This window comes from Oryza brachyantha, chromosome 3 (genome assembly GCF_000231095.2).
Source record: "Oryza brachyantha chromosome 3, ObraRS2, whole genome shotgun sequence".
In the NCBI taxonomy this organism is placed as follows: domain Eukaryota; kingdom Viridiplantae; phylum Streptophyta; class Magnoliopsida; order Poales; family Poaceae; genus Oryza; species Oryza brachyantha.
In genome coordinates this window covers 9,300,207-9,317,081 of record NC_023165.2, presented here as the reverse complement: position 1 = coordinate 9,317,081, position 16,875 = coordinate 9,300,207, and the positions used below count along the sequence as shown (strand labels likewise).

The window sequence follows — 16,875 nt, the reverse complement described above, 5'->3', positions numbered from 1 at the left end:
CATGAGTGAGCAGCACATGGCACCGGCGAGCGAGAAGACAGCGGCGTAAGTGGACTCCCGTTTGATTGAGGCCATATATTTCAAACTGGACAACACTACTCTCTCCATTTCATATTATAATTTTTTTTGAGTTTTTCTATTAAGTCTTAAATTTTTAAATTTGATAAGTTTACATAAAAATAACAATGTTTTCAATATCTCTGGTATTAAAAAAACAAGCAGTCCAACTACAACACGTTATACCGTGCAAATGGTACATGTCTTGAACCATGTAGTTTGAAAAACAGAACAGCAGAAACTTGCCCCCCACACGTGAGGCAGCATGGAGGAGGGACACCGGCGCGCGAGACAACACAGATGAGACGACATGAGCGAGAAGCGCATGGCACCGGCGAGCGAGAAGACAGCGGTGTAAGTGGACTCCCGTTTGATTGAGGCCATATATTTCAAACTGGACATCACTACTCTCTCCATTTCATATTATAATTTTTTTTGAGTTTTTCTATTAAGTCTTAAATTTTTAAATTTGTTAAGTTTACATAAAAATAACAATGTTTTCAATATCTGGTATTAAAAAAACAAGCAGTCCAACTACAACATGTTATACCGTGCAAACGGTACATGTCTTGAACCATGTAGTTTGAAAAATAGAATAGCAGAAACTTGTCCCACACGTGAGGTAGCATGGAGGAGGGACACCGGCGCGCGAGACAACATGGAGGAGACGACATGAGCGAGCAGCGCATGGCACCGGCGAGCGAGAAGACATCGGCGTAAGTGGACTCCCGTTTGATTGAGGCTATATATTTCAAGTAGTATTTTTCCACAACTCAAAGTGCTTCACAGGGTGGTTTTGAATTTTCTATGTCAGTTTTGAAATTTTCTATTTTAATTATCATGTCATTCTTTTTGCAATTTACAGAACGCCTCAAAATTCCCCCTCCCCTCTCCATCCTTGTCACTTCCTCACCTCCACAGGCACCACCTCTTAGGCTATTCACAATACGTCTAGCTGGTGAGTCGCCCGGAACTTCCACGTCAGTGAGAGAGCATGCTGCACCAACTCACAAAGCCCTTCGTGTGTGACATGTCATCGGGTCCACTTTTGACGTCAATAGCAACATTGTCGCCCCGGCGTGTGGTCTTGGCTCCCGCCGCGGCCGCCGCTGCCCGCGCTTTGCCTACGGCCAACGCCGCCACCCCGTGCTCCGCCTGTGCCGCCGCCCCCATGCTCCGCCTGCGCCACCGTCCCGTGCTCCTCCTGTGCCGACGCCGCCGCATCCGAGCTCCGACGCCGCCGCTGACAGTACTAGATCTATCGTGAGGCCGCCGCTGTCGCTAGGGGCCGCTGGGGGGGGGGGAGGAGGGAGCGGTGGGGACCGGCAAGGGGAGGGAGCGCCGCCGCTCCTGGCCAGCGGGGAGAGAGGATGGCTTGGCGGTGAGAGGGAGAGGCGTGGAGTGGGAGGCAGAGGCGTGGAGAGGAATGGAAATGGTAAATATCGTGGGTCCATTTAAAGCTGTCATAGGTCCCATTTTAATTGGCTTGCACTAGGATACTAGTGGTCTTTAGAGTAGTTTCATTTACATGACACATGGGGGTGTACCCTGCACCGTGAATGATCTTACATCCTTCCTTCTTTGATGTCACATCTCCTCTTCCTCCACCATTATTTCATGTCCTATGTCTCCTCTTCGATGCAGATCAAGGCGAATCAACCGATGAGCTTAGGGGTGGCTCAACCAAGGCAGAGCATTGTTGTCATCCTCTCCTTCTTTATTTGGTCAGTGGATAGATTAATTGTGCCGGGGGGGACACTGGTCATGAGGTCTCCTTTGGTCATCTTTGTGTTGCTCTAGGCGACGAGGCACGTCTTTGAGCTCTTATCCTCTCCTGTGGTGAGCGAAGGATCAAGTGTCCTTTGTGGCAGATCAAGTAAAGTGATGGAGGATTGAATCTCCAACGACCATGGCTCTAACACAGTGATCGACACGATGAAGTGGGGGCACAATGCTCTAACGCGGCTTGTGAGCCCTGCCTTGCAATTCGCGGTTGAGTACTGTTGATCAGGAGAGCAGGGTTGTACCTTGGAGTTTGGGGTCCTGGTGTTAATAACAAAATATGGTCTTACATTTTAAAAATATCAATAAATAGACGTGTAAATTTAGCTATAAATTGGGTCATATATATTAACCAAAGCTGCACAATTTGGAAAAATATAACCAACTCGTTGGTATTTGTTAAATAATTTGTAAACTCAAATAGACAATATCAGTGGTAAATTATTGAGATAACAAATTTAATGGCATGTAATAGAATTATCGAAATATAACAAATTGGACGGATGGTATAGCACAGAATTAAGATCACGTGTAGTTCCAATCGCAACTATATGGTAAGGGCTATACTTAATCAGTCGTTTATTTTTTCAAGGAAATACTACGATCGGCTTCTAGAGTTCATATGCCATAGTAATTTTTCTCGGATGAACAGTAGCATGTTTTTTTTTAATTAACCATTGGATTTGTATGGAACATGAACAACTAAATGCTTTAAGTTAGGGCTTCTTTATCATCCTTAAAAAGCATTTTAAGTTACCAAGATTTTTAGGACAAAACTTTAATATCTTAAGATATAATGTATCTTAAGATACCATATTTTTTACACTAAAAAGTGTAGTCACGGATCAAAATCCTATATAGCACGGTATCGCTTGAGGTTTGACTTTCTGCCTACAACTACGATGTTTAAAAGAGGAATAGCCAGCCCGAAATGAAGCAGCCAGTCCAATCACCGACGTGTCGGTTTAAAGACACAACGGCAAGGACACGTCATCCAGAAACCTCGATCTATCCTCTACCGTTATCTTTAATGGGTATCTATAAGCTATCTATAAGATATACTATATAATTAAAAAATAATCTCTTACACATATTATAATATTAAAAAAGAATGAATTATAACGTCATTTATATTATGAGTTATTTGTGAAGAATCGTACCATTGGAAGTTATGTTTTAGAAATTTAATAGCATGTTATCGGAGGTGGCGTAGCTAGTAGCTACCATCACAAAAGCGTCTTTTCCTTTTCTCAGGGCCTCCCGCAGTCTGCAACACGCATTGCAAGGTTCTCTGGCGCCAAGTCGAGGTTTGTCGCCATGGCGCGGTGCTGACGTGGACAACATTCCTAGTCGACAGCACAGCTGGAAAACACAGTCGAATCTCAGTCGTCCAAAGAGCAGGTCACATCGCTTATTATCCCTTGTGTCACGCCAGCCAGCGGTCTAAACTCTGTACTCTCATGCAGAGAAAGACCTGGGAAAGGAGGCATTTCATCCATGCCATAGGAGTAATGTTTAAGAAAAATATTATAATGTTTCTTATTAAACATTATATGATTAGGAGTGAGTGAATGTAATTAGAGGTATAATGCGGAGAAATTCGAATAAGAGAGGATTAATGAGAAGTGACAGGTAGAGCCTATTTGTTTTAAACGAAAAATAAATGATTGAATTCCTAAGGCCTGGATTTTTGAATGTTATTCGGTTTGTAAGAATAAAGTATAAGAAAACTAAATGAAAATTTCCTTATAGAGAAAACAACATAGGAAAATTTCTATCTACAAATTCCTATGAATTAATGTTGTCATGTATTTATATTTCTCTATGTTTCCTATTTCTATTAGTTCAAATTTCTTCAAACCAAATAGGTCCTTAGGATGCCAATTATTTATATGTCTTGAATTCTAGAGAAACAAGTTCTTTGGGATGAAGGTAATAGGATTGATTTAGATTGTGCTATACCGTCATAAAATATAATATTTTCTAGCATTATTTAAATTACTACTTGTCTCATAAATCACTTCATATTCAAAATTTTTTCTCATTTTATCCTTGTTCACCATTTTATCCTCGTCTATTTCTCATTTACTAAGTAGTGTTATACTTTTTCCCTTGACCTTAATCATTGTTAAACAACATATAAATGATTGATTTTAGGACAAATGTACTAAGTAATTTATGTTGTTTAGCAACGATTAAAGTTTACAAGAATTATAGTACTGTTTAATAAATGAGAAATTGATAGATAAGGACAGGTATGAATAAAATAAGAAGAAATTTAAATGTAAAATTATTGTTGAGATAAATAGTACTCTGAATAGGTCTACTTTTAGTCAGTTAACTATTGGCTTAGTCTATTTTTCTTTCCTCAATCATAATACCGGTTAAATGGCATCATACTTTTAGTCCCTGGATTTGCTCAAAATGATGTATAGTTACCGTATGGAATGTTCAGTCTACTTGACCCTAGGGCCAGTTGGACTCGTCATTCCTAATTAAGGCTGCTAGCCACAGGTCTGATATTTATTCTTTTTATGAGTAAGGAAAAAAATATACTATCTCTTAGTCTTTCTAATGGATTAAAAACCAGTCTCTACATCCAAACCGGATGTACACACTCAAATATTATCTCTCTAAGATATAGACAACTAAAAATCTTGTAAATGATAATACTGTAAAGAACAAACATGTGATATTTAAGATAGCTAAGATTTTTGGATCGAATGATAATCTGAATTTTGTAATAGCTATTTGACGATATAAACAGCTGAATTAACTATTATAAAATAAGAATATTACTTTAGCAATTTAAGATGATGAATTTTACACGAAACACATACTTTAAGAGTTTAAAAGACGTTTACACAAAATCGATAATCCCTTGTAGGATAAGAACACAACCTGACAACCTTGATTTGCACACTTTGCCTATAAAAGAGTAAAACTGAAAAAATCGGCTCAAAATCCTAGAGCATTGGGAGGAAGAACAAGAGCCAGATGTTTGAGGTCCGGGAGCCATTTAAGAGCAAGTTCAATAGTATAGCCAATTGCTGGCTATAAATTATCTGTAGCCAACTTAATAGCCAATTCATACAATAGTCATATACTATACAATTAATATCCGATCCTACCTGTCATACACACATGTGTCTTGGAATTTGTGCTACAGCTGGCTACAAATCTATAGCCCGCTGCTTTTTTCTCTTCTCTCTTATCACATTAAAATATGCTTATAGCTGACTTATAGTATGCTATTGTAGCTGCTCTAATCGGATCAGAAAGAACTTAAAACTGGAGTAATACACACTCTCCAGACATTTCACACGTGTGACCTCGAACAGTTTGAATATTTGATCATATGATGAGTGGACATGGCAAATCTGAAATCAGATGTGTGGGGCTCCATCGTGTCCACCAGAAATTCAGAACATATTCCGTCCAATTTGTTTTGGGGTCTAGTCTATTGATACGGTAAGATTTGACTTTGAGTGAGGCGAGAAAGACGTTAGGAGAGACTCATGGGAAAAGAGACAGAAAGATTCTTCGCTTTGCTGCTTTGGTGATTAACGGTGCATTGGTGTTCCTCAAAGGGACGGCAGAAAGAAAGCAGGGAGATAATATCATGCTACGTTAATGATGGTCTTCTTGGAATATTGAAATTCTGAACTTATGCTAGCAGTGGCTTTTTCTTTAGTCTTGTTTTGCTGTTTTGCTTGCGATGTCTTATGTCGTTTTTAGTAAATATCTGAAAGCAACCGGTGGGTTATCCCCACGCAATTTGCATGGAGCTAGTAGATTTTAATGTTGAATTCGATTTGACACTGACTCTGGGATCATATTGTCATACATATACTTGTATTTTGTTTATAATACATTCAAATATAGATTGGATTTGATTTATGACTCCTAATTTTGGTGTAATAATGTTTTTTTCCTGCAGTTAGCGTAGGAATTCTTAGATCCCAAAGCGAATGTGGTGGCTTTTTAAAGCTATTTTTATACTATAAGCAGATTTTTTTTGCGTATTGTGCCTCAAGCCACTACCTCCGTCTCATAATAAATTCATTTTTTAGTTTTTAGATACAATGTTTTGATTCTTCGTCTTATTTGAAATTTTTTTTTGTGATTAATATTTTTATTGTTACTAGATGGTAAAACATGAATAGTACTTTATGCGTACTAATTTTTTAAATTTTTGTACAAATTTGTTAAATAAAACGAATAGTCAAACGTTGAAGCACATAAATAAAAAAAATAAAGTTATTATGGGACGGAGCTAGTATATAAAAATAAAATCAATATACAACTATTAGTTTCTATATCCATATATACAATTGTAACTTCTATACAAAATATTTTGAAAACTGAATTGAATGACATATACAATTGTTAGCTTCTGTTTTTATGTATACAGTTGTAGTTTATATACAATAGAAAGTCTGAGTGGCATCTCATATACCATTTTGAGCTTCTGTTTCGATATCAACAACATATATTATGTACAACTTATTGATCAATATGTTCCCAAGCCTCGAACCAGGTTGTCGGAAGGCAACAACACTATTATTATCTGCACCAACATGATTTAATAGTGTAATTATTTTTTCTCGGAATAATATTGGACTCCTTACTCTGTAACTTAATAGACTAACTTAATATAGAGTTGTTCGTCTTCTACTCCCCATTTCGCATGAAGAGCATGACGATTGTCTTCACAGAATAGAAAGCAAAAGAAAAGAGTAACTAACTGCATCAAGTAGATCGATCACACATTCACACCCTATTTCCTCCCTAGTCCTACGGTCCCATTGCAATAGCTCATAATTTATACTCCAAAAATGGATAGATTAACTAATCTGAAGTAATTAACTCACATTAATTTTGTTAGCTGCTACAAGATAGACTATTATATACGTCTTGTCTTTATTGCTATCCACATACCATACGAAATTTATTAAAAGACAACAACCATCTCAACCAAATAATAGAGTACGCATATCTTCCACTACAAACAGGGGAAAATGCCAAACGTTGTGCATTCTTTTTATCTGTAACAAATATCAAGAGTCTAAATTAATGCATCATTGGTTTCTTGATTTGTCTATCTTAACTACGGAGTACGGATTTGTGATGCTACTACTACTCTTGAGGTAGATCGATGTACCTAGCCTGCCTGCCTTCCAAGATCGCTGTATCGGTTGCTTTGCGTGTGCAGTTTAACTGAGAGAGTTAATCGAGTAATCGTTCTTGTTATTAATACGGTTACAGGATGGCTGATAGGCTTGCTTTGCTTACCAAACCACAAAACAAAATGTACCACCACCAATCGATCATATATAAGACGAAACATATTTTTTTAAGAGAATGATATTTTTATCCGGTCTCTATATGTAGTCATTTTTTTTAATTGAGAAACTTAGCCCCTCAAACTAAGTAGGGGACTTAGCCCTTCAAATACCTAATCTAAAATTCATACTCCTGTGGAGATTTAAAATCTAAAACCTTGGATGCTATATATTTCTAGCGTAGGCCGGCTGTTAATTTTACAACTTCATATATATGGATCATAAACGATTTGCAGCACACAGAAGATGCACACCAAGATAGTAGCTACCCAGCAGAATTTTGACCGAGAGGGAGAACAAAATGGCTGGTCGGCGAACGAACCAGGCAAAGCTCCAGCGGCCAACCATCCGGAGACACTGCGACATGCACGGAGCACGGATAAGGGGAGACAGAGCATCCATGGATTAGATAATGGGAGAATGTACATCAAAGCTGCAGAGACAAGAATCTACGGGGATACAGGCAAAGCAAGCTAGGAAATATCGAGCTGAATTTACAGTGAGGTACAAGAAAGGTACATAAAGCAAGAGAATTTGGAACGAGAGCGATCGAAGAATGCTTTAGAATCTAGGGGGGAAATCGTGTGGCATTTCTATAAAGGTGTTTTTTTTTGGCTAAATAATCTAGGACAGAAGTAACAAAGTTGCTTTGTTATGCATAATGGATTTATTTGGTATTTATTTTTTATTATGTTTGTGAGAGCGGCCAAGGTTGTTTTTGGTTTTAATCCCGGAAATAGTTTTTCATATGACTAGACATTGGTTGTGTGGGCGTAAATCTTGAGCTCAAAAACTTTTGTTAGTATGACCTAGGCGTTCGGCTGTCCGGATAAGTTAACTAATCTCTCTCGTTTTTCGCGCGCATGTTTTTCGAGCGGCTAAACGGTATTTATTTTGTAAAAATCTTCCCTCTATTTTTTCGCTTGTACTTATATATATAAGCCAAAATTTTTAACTTTAATTTAATTTTTTTTATTGTAGTTTATTTTTAACCTTTGTTTTTAGATCGCTAAGAACATATATAAAAAATTTATTTATAAATTATTTTTAATTTACAAATATGACATTTGGTTTTCTCTTAAAAAGGCAAAAAAACAACGACCCCCTTTGGAGTAGTATGAATGATTTCGTGTTTGATAATTCTCTAATAGAATCTTACATGCGCTATTCTACAGGGCCACACAGTGGATTAAGATCCAGCTGCAAAGGTGTGAAGACAATGACATCTTGCATTCTAAAATCTAGAGACAGTGATTATGTAAATATTTGTCAATCACGGATGGATATTTAGTACTAATATGACTGCGGCCCTCTGGCTTTAATAAGCCAGATTACCTCATTTAGAGACATTAAGAATTGTTTATTACCACTCAATAACAAGTAAAGCTAATTATTGTCTTCTAATGAGGAATGAAACAAATTTCCTTGTTTCATTTACGAAATTCAAAATATAGTGCAAAAATAAACTCTGCTTATTAAACGGATATTTTTATAACCCATTTTCCTGATTTTGATTCAATTTTATATGCAGTATAATGAATTTTTATATTGTTTGTCTTCACTTTAAAACGTTCAAAATAATTTATTTTTTAAAATGCATTTAATTTCTATTACATAGTGACAACATACATACATACGTGTGTGTGTGTATATATATATATAGAATTATATGTGTTTCATGTTTAGTTTAAAACAGAGCATAAAAAATTTGGTTATTAATTAGTTGATTACATGTGTGTTATATATTCTTCTCGGATTGCATGCATAAGAACAATGTACATCGGTACTTTACTTTATTGGTTAATGTATTTATGGTAGAAAAGCAAATATTTTTTGAGAAAATAAACTATCAAAATTGAATGGCTAGGATTTCCCCACCTAAATATTTTTTTGGGACTACTTGAGAAGCAGGTTCTATAGTTGTTGGCACGCAACTGTCGAAAGTCTTGGGGCGAATTGGTTTGCAATGCCACAAGACAGGACATGTTTTACCGACCTGAGCTTATGCGTTGCATACTTGCGTAGGAGAAAAGTGTCGGGAATGTATAAAAGTTTCTGCTTCCTTTCCAAAATAATTTTATCTTTCAAGTTTCAATTATGACGAAATAGATAAATTTATTATTGAACAGAGGGAAGTACTTTCTTTGTATTTAGTTATATGACAATACTAAACTTTATTCTGCCTTTAGTGTATAACTTGACCACTATTTTCCTATTAGAATATCTAACAAAAACTATAATACTGTAATGTTCTTATAAACAAAAAATCTACCATATGGCTTTTATCTTTTCGAAATAAATACTTCAAGAGCTATTGACGGTCAAAATTTCAAAAATTTGATCAAATAAAGTCAATAATGTCATACATTTAAATGGGAAGGGAGTATATTCATGGATCTGTCTAAAAAGATACTTCTAAGACACTACAATTTTACATCACCTTTGCTAATTAATGATCAGGTGACTGATATCACCTTAAATATCAGTCACATTCCCTTTCCCTCGCTAGTCGTTGGATTGGGAATCATCTTCAACCTATAACCAGCGAGATGCTAGAGCAGAAGTATCAACAATGGCAGTTTTTTTTTTCTTTCTCCAGCGCAAAGTGCAGTGTCAACGGCGATCCCAACTCTATCAAACTTTAGATCAATTGGAGGCAGGGGTGTGAGGGGGCCAGTTAAATGGACCAAGGGAGTGGCGTTAAAGGGGAGGGGGGGAGGGGGGGGGGGGAGAGAAGGCATAGCATTGGGTAGGGTTATTGGTGATGTGCAGATCTTGAAGTAATCTTAGCTGTAAAAAATTGATTGATATTTGGCCTAAACCATGTTATTGGCAAATAGATTGCCCCATTTCACATGGCTTTGTAAATATGATTTAATGGTCAAAGTTGAATCTATAATAATATATCAACTATGGAGATGTTCAGAAGTCTGGCTAAGGACTAGTTTTTTCACAAGGTAGTATAAATATTCTTTTAGCGCTTAAAGACTACTCATTCTAGTTTCATAATTCATGTCATGTTAGACAAGTTTGAGTTCGAATGTTTAAAACTTTGACTATTAATAACTATTAAAATATTTAGTTTGAAGACAGTAGGACAACTTGTACTTAAATAAGTTTTAAAAAGTACTATAATAAAAGTAAATATTTAATAATTATATATTTTATAAAAAATATAGTCAAAAATAGATTTTGGGAACCATGTCATTGTCTAATACATCGGGAATTGTCAAACTGGTGGGCGTAGTTTCTTTTGTGATTTTGAATAACTTAGCTGCTACAACTGTTGAATGTTAGCATAAGAAGAGGTGTGTGTATAAATATTGCCATAATGAAAGTATAGTATTCTACAATGCATTGTTAGCTTAAAAATTGTGTTCATTTACACTCTTAAGTTTTTAGGCAAACTTGCATATATTATTGGGTGGGGAGCTGATTATCTTCTTCTTCCTCCCCCTCTGTCTCTTATTTTCCATAGGGATCCAGTGGATATGAGGACTAGAGCCCTCATGCTGGATCCTTCTCTTGATTACCGACAAGTGGTCTCAAGTTTGAAATCTTGTTAACTCAATTAAATTCAAAATATAATTTATTTTTATTTCGCATTTAAAACCCGAGAAATTTTACACATATAAACTAGGCTTGCTTCAAGTATACACTGACTTTTCCTTCCCTATTCATCAACTCAAACTTTTGGATGGGATGTGTGATGACTTCCTTATCTAACCACTGGATTGAGGAATAGTGCTTGCTCTAGATTTGCTCCTAGCGTCATAAAGAAAAGATCCTTTTATTTGGATTAGAAACGTGAGTAATATATCCACCAGAACACGTTGGTTTCCCGTACAAGCTCTCTATAAATATCAGGTTCAGCTCTGCCCACACTTCATTCTCCTTCCCTTTCATAACCTCCTCTCCATCTTCCCAGACGAAGGAGCGCACAAGGTCTCTCTGAACCACCCAAATCTTGTAAATTTCATAGTATTTGTGTACATCTGCACGACCTCCTGCACTTGTTTCCTCCTCCTTTTGAGGCCAAAATACTTCACCATCTTGGTTTTCCTTTTTCTGGTTTTAGTCAGGAAATGAAAGTTGAGGTGTTGCTTCTTGCAGAGAAGCTAGCGGGAGGACAGGAGATGGCAGGCAGTGATGAAGCTAATAAGTCATTGGCTTCTATGGAGGAAGAGGTAACTTTTCTGAAAATAAAAATTCTTCTATGAGTTAGGTCTCTCAAAACAATCAATTAGCTTTCTTGATCTGAACGTCTGGTTTATAGTTGGGTCACAATTTCTTGAAGCAATGTTTGATTAGAGCTTTGAGAGTTTCAGTTTTCACTAGTCCAATGTGGAAACCTGCATTTGTTTAGGGAGACGTTCCCCTAACGCTACTTTTCAAGGTAATTATGGAAGCAGATGCCGTATAAAAGTGTGACCTGAAGAAACTTACAAAATAGGGAAATGAAGGAATCCCAACACTGTAGTGTTTTTTCCCCTCTCTTTTCTGACTAATCGAAAATGAGAGAGTTTTGCCTTCACAACTAACGCACGACTCTGCTTTAGTTTGCCAGTGAAGAAGAAGCTAGCTAACCTTCATCAGTTTTGTGTTGTCACCATTTTTTCCTTTGATGTTGTCTTAATCGTATCTTAACTAGTCACTTAACTAGTTGATTAATTTTAATCTGTTTAAAGAAAGTAACCACCAGAACATTACCTAACGTGCACCAAAATTAACTTGCCCTCAACACCAACTCTCCGAACCTGTGAGCAATTAAAGATTCTGCACTATCTAATACCCGTACTACTTTAGATTATATGCATCCAGAAGAAACCACTTTTGGTAGCAATACAAACCAGGAATGAATGGCCAAAAGGGCAAATCAAACTTTCAACCTGATCCTAATCTCCTTTTCAACCCAAGAATCTATTGACTGCTTGCACTCTCTGAGGCTCTGAACAAAGATGACGGTCTACTGCTACTACTAGCACCTGCAATTTTTTTTTTTGGTTCACTGCTTTTTCACCGATCCTGCAAAGCCTCCCTACGAATCTCACCTCTGCAGAGCCTGCAGCAACCAACCCAGCATATGCATGGGCTGTGCATGAGACATGAGAGAAAGCGAGCTGGGAACAAGACCGGGGCGCCTCAACGGCTTCAGGAATCGCGTCGTTTTCACGGCTCTCTGGTTAGGGGATCGCCATCGCTAGATCGGTCACATGCTTTTCGGTGGATCAAAAGGCAACCACATGATGGGCGGTGCGCAACGCCGCAGCGAGCGGCCGGGCGAAATCCAGATTTTGTTGGGCTCATACGCGTGACCGAAAAGAGATGGTGTCCTGCGGATGCGGCATGATTACGTGATCGGTCTCGGCCAATCTCGTTGAAGCCGTGAACCATTCAGGCAATTTCGGCGTGAGTTGGTGCGTGTGCGTGTGCTTGTCACGCCGTCACGTCGGTCCGACGGTCCACTGAGACAAAGCGCTTGTGTCTGCACCGGCATTGTGAGAAGCGTCGTGACCCTTGAGCGAACGGATAAGCCTCCCTTCCCTGTTGCACCGCAGCAAGTTCGGTGTTTCGGGATTCTTTCAGTCCGAGCGAGATGTTTTGTTTGGGATGTTTTTTTTCCTTGGTTCTGCAAGTGCTTGGTGGTAGGGTTTGTGAAAAGAGTGTGATTTTGAATTGCAGGCGTGCGTTGAGAAGAAGTATGGAGGGATTGCACCCAAGAAGCCTTTGATATCAAAGGTATGCATTTTCTGAAGCTGTGTAACCATTCTGTCGGTCTTACTGTTTCAGAGTATCAGAACTCATGTGTGTTGCCGACACTATATCCAGTTCGGTTTTGATATCAAAGGCAGCATCTATACTTATCTATCGTGATAAATATCTGAAAGCGAATCTGAACATTTCCTTTGGCTCATTGGCTGCATGGTCTGGTGCTGATGCAGGACCATGAGCGCGCATACTTTGATTCTGCAGACTGGGTCCTTGGCAAGGTAAATGACAAATCCTCAGTCCAATATTCAGGCGTGCATGTCTTCGGACTGAATCTAACCCTGTTCCCTGGAGCTCCTTCAGCAAGGTGCAAACAGCAGCAGTTCAAAGGCTGCAGTTGAGACTCTGAAGCCCAAGCTCAAGGTTCAGTAGAACAATGACTGTCCCAGATTCTTTGACAGTAAAATGACAATTACTAGCTATCCATTTTGATTATTTTTCCTTCAGAGAACGCCTCGTCATCAGCTCCCTCCTCGCAAGCCAACCTGCGCATCAAGCTGAGCAGCGAGGTAAACTCAAAACCACCACTCACATTACTCCTCCAAAGCTCCATTTTTTTTTTCTTGCAGCTTCTGTCAGAGCTGTAGTTAAGCAAACGCCACGAGGCATGACCCATTTCTCAGCTTGATCTGTGCTGTTGATGTCACTCGCAGGCATCGAAATGCAGCGGCAGCTAGAGACCTCAAAGCAACAAGGGAACAGATGGACTCAGATCAGTGTTTTAGCCTGTCCTAAATCGTAGGAAAGAAACAGTCCAGCAACTCTGCATTGCAGCTAGCTTCTCTGGCAGTTGCATACTTTATGTCTATCAGAACGGATTAACCATTGCTGAATGAAATCTCCATTATCTAAAAAAAGGAACGGATTAACGATCACTATCATGAACAACTCAGATATCACATGGTATAAAAGCGTTTGCGTCAAAACATGGTACAGGCGTACAGCGGTTGGGCTTTGTGTTGTTGAAGTTACCTAGGCCACAAAATGGTTTCGAAACCACCCCACCCCAGTTCACCTCACAGGCCAAGGCTGGGTAGGTATTTTAGGTCCAAACTGAACTGGGCTTTTTTCCCAGCGTAGCCCAGACTTTGCTTACATATATCATATGATCCTGTCAAATGTCAATGCAGGCAAAATGTTAAGATAATTTGGGGCGTGTTTAGTTTGGCCCGAAGGAAGCCCATAAAAGCTAGTAAGCGAAATGTTGGGAAACCAAAATCAGTGGGGGACTGCCCATGTTTTGGTCAATTTTGGTTCTGAAAATGGAGGGACCAAGGAGGTGATTGACTTAGCAAAAATTTGGTCAATCTAGTGATCAAAGGTATGAAAATTTTAATTACATCAATCAATCCGGTCATTGTCGCTGGATAATAATCTAAAGGTGTGCACGCAAGTCAAAAAGTCAATATACGCCTTCCCTCCCAGCCTCCTATTTATTGGGTGCGTGTTTAACAAAAGAACAAAAAATCAAACGTTTTATCGTAGCAAAAGTGCAAAAATTTAGTATGAAACCAAGTTATGCCTGAAACTCTGAATTCTTTGCCAACATTTTGTCATTGTCAGTTGTTCACCGTGCGAATCAAACCAAACAGGGCGTTAACCTGTGCAGCTGTGCTGAGCAGCGGGTACAGATCGACAGAGTGGCGTACTTTGCACAATTGCACTGTCTAGCTTGCAAGCATAGCTGGCGACCGGCTATAATACCAGTGCAAAGTATACTGTATACTTTACCAGCCAATTACCTGGCCTCCTGGCCCTTAACCATCCAATTTGTACTGGCACGATTCTCGCATTTATAACCGCTGGGATTTTTCTGCCCCATGGAGAATTAAATTGTGTCATTGGAAATTCATGTGTTCTAAGCCGGCGTAAAAAAAAGCTTCTAGTAGTATAGTAGTATTATTCATGCATAAAAACATTATAGCTTATAAAGAAAATCCGTGTGTAGATCTTGAAATGTCTCATGATTCAATGAAAACGCATAAAGCGGTGGGAAGTCATCTACAGTAGTTGACAAGTGAAGATCCGTCAATCTGCCACCTTTCTCAGTTTTGTGCATAATTGTAGATTTGTATTTTGTACCTATCTTGATCGATCTGGCCATAGATGCACATGAGCCGTCAATTGGACCAGTACCATACTTTTTTACCTCTTTAGCCTTGGATCTTGTGGCAAGCTTTACCAGGCTTAATCATTAATTCAGCTGTAATCCACTGAGCCTGTGATCGGTCTGCTGTAACCTGCTACAAATCATTCAAAACTCAACTCATGTTCAACATGCATGAGAGTCATTTGATAATCCCAGAGCATTCTTTTCTTTTCCTTTTTTCAAAGTGAGGTAAAGTTAAAGTCTTGATATGGTTATCTACTCTCCTTTTACAGACGTCTTGATAGCAGCCATGGATTCTTGTGGTTCAAAATATGTCATAATAATCATGGTGATCATCTCCTGCCTAATTGGCTTGTAACCAACAATATCATTGGCTGATTGACCATCCTGATCAGGATCTCACCTTCCCTTTTGCCTTTAGAGGATACTGATTACGTTATTGGATGGGTACGATCTTTATAAAGCTGCAATAATTATGGTCAGGATAAGATCCTGGTTTCATCTTTTCTCACTAAATGTTCACAGGCGGTTGATTGATTGGTGCAGCATGCTCCTGAACATTGCATTGGTTGATCCAGATGCAAATGCGTCCATTCAAAAGCTGGGTACTGTATAGTATATGTATGGTTGGGAAAGCTGGAATAGAACCCATTAAAGCAGTGGAGACCAGTAGCCAGCATCATGGAAGCAACTTTCCAGTTCAAAGAAGGGGAGGTAGTAAGTGAGAAGCTAAGGATCTCTTGATGGATCGATTAGGTGGCCATGCCTATGTGTCGCCCAAATGCATGGTGAAACTAAATAAAACAGTCACAAATTCTGGCTGAGTTCATCTGGGAGATGAGAACAAAAACCACGGTCCAAAACTCGCTTTATTTTCTGTTGCCTCCATTTGCGCAATCAGCTGCCAGGGCACGCGAGGCCCGGGCTGCATGCATGACAATGACATGATCGACGAGCATAGTAGCGAGGGACAAATTAAGCACAGGCGTTGTCGCTGTAGCACACGCTGCACGCACGCGTAGATGCGTGGGAACTCTCTCGGTGGTAATAAACCCAACACTAGCTTAGATCAACCGACGATATTTTTTCCTCAACTTTGGCCGCTAAGCATATGCGTACGTACGTGCTGGTCCAGCTGCTTGCACTGCTGAAACAACTTGACATGTCACGCATGCAGCAGATCTGGACCACATTCTCACTACTACTAGCTCGCATCGCTCTCCTCCCTGACTCCGGCGGTCCGTCCTGTACTGCTGCCTGCCAAAAGTTAGCTAGCTTAGGCCTTGCTTAGTTCCAATATTTTTTTTTCTAAAAACATCACATTAAATTTTTTGACATCTAAATAAAGTATTAAATATAGATAAACCAAAAAATTAATTACACAGTTATGAAAGAAATCTTGAGACGAATCTTTTGAGCCTAATTAGCCCATGATTAGCCATAAGTGCTACAGCAACCAATATGTGCTAATGATGGATTAATTAGGCTCAAAAATTCGTCTCGCAGTTTCTAGGCTAGCCGTGAAATTCGTTTTTTTTATTCGTGTCCAAAAACCCCTTCCGACATCCGGTCAAATATTTAATGTGACACTTCTTTCAAAAATTTTCTCCATCTAAACACCACCTTAGCTACGCATGCGTTCGCAGGAGGCTGCTGCTCATCTCGATCGGTGTCGACGCGAAACGGGCTCACGTACGTACACACATGGCCCCCGATCGACCCCGACCCCCAGGGCAGGTAACAGAACAAAACACCTCGTCGGGGGCGTTGTGAGCGTTGTTGGATGGACTCGTTGCTGCAGGATGGGTTGGG

General features: G+C 39.1%; 1 protein-coding gene across 2 annotated transcripts; it reads left to right on the top strand.

The window, feature by feature from the left end:
- Positions 1-11,057: 11,057 nt before the first annotated feature.
- Positions 11,058-13,864, top strand: LOC102720499. 2 transcript variants are annotated; one of them, XM_006649892.3, is made up of 7 exons: positions 11,058-11,129; positions 11,298-11,371; positions 12,867-12,923; positions 13,127-13,174; positions 13,257-13,316; positions 13,401-13,462; positions 13,607-13,861. In XM_006649892.3, the coding sequence occupies exons 2-6, from the start codon at positions 11,321-11,323 to the stop codon at positions 13,452-13,454; spliced, it is 270 nt and encodes an 89-aa protein (XP_006649955.1). In that variant the 5' UTR covers positions 11,058-11,129; positions 11,298-11,320; the 3' UTR covers positions 13,455-13,462; positions 13,607-13,861. The 2 variants fall into 2 exon arrangements, with proteins under 2 accessions (XP_006649955.1, XP_006649954.1); XM_006649891.3 differs by having other exon boundaries at positions 11,090-11,129; positions 11,263-11,371; positions 13,607-13,864.
- Positions 13,865-16,875: the final 3,011 nt, after the last annotated feature.

Coding starts and splice junctions, on each gene's coding strand:
- LOC102720499 (XM_006649891.3), top strand. CDS start 11,270: ATGAAAGTTGAGGTGTTGCTTCTTGCAGAGAAGCTAGCGGGAGGACAG. Junction 13,175..13,256: donor CAGACTGGGTCCTTGGCAAG/GTAAATGACAAA, acceptor GAGCTCCTTCAG/CAAGGTGCAAACAGCAGCAG. Junction 13,317..13,400: donor CTCTGAAGCCCAAGCTCAAG/GTTCAGTAGAAC, acceptor TTTTTCCTTCAG/AGAACGCCTCGTCATCAGCT.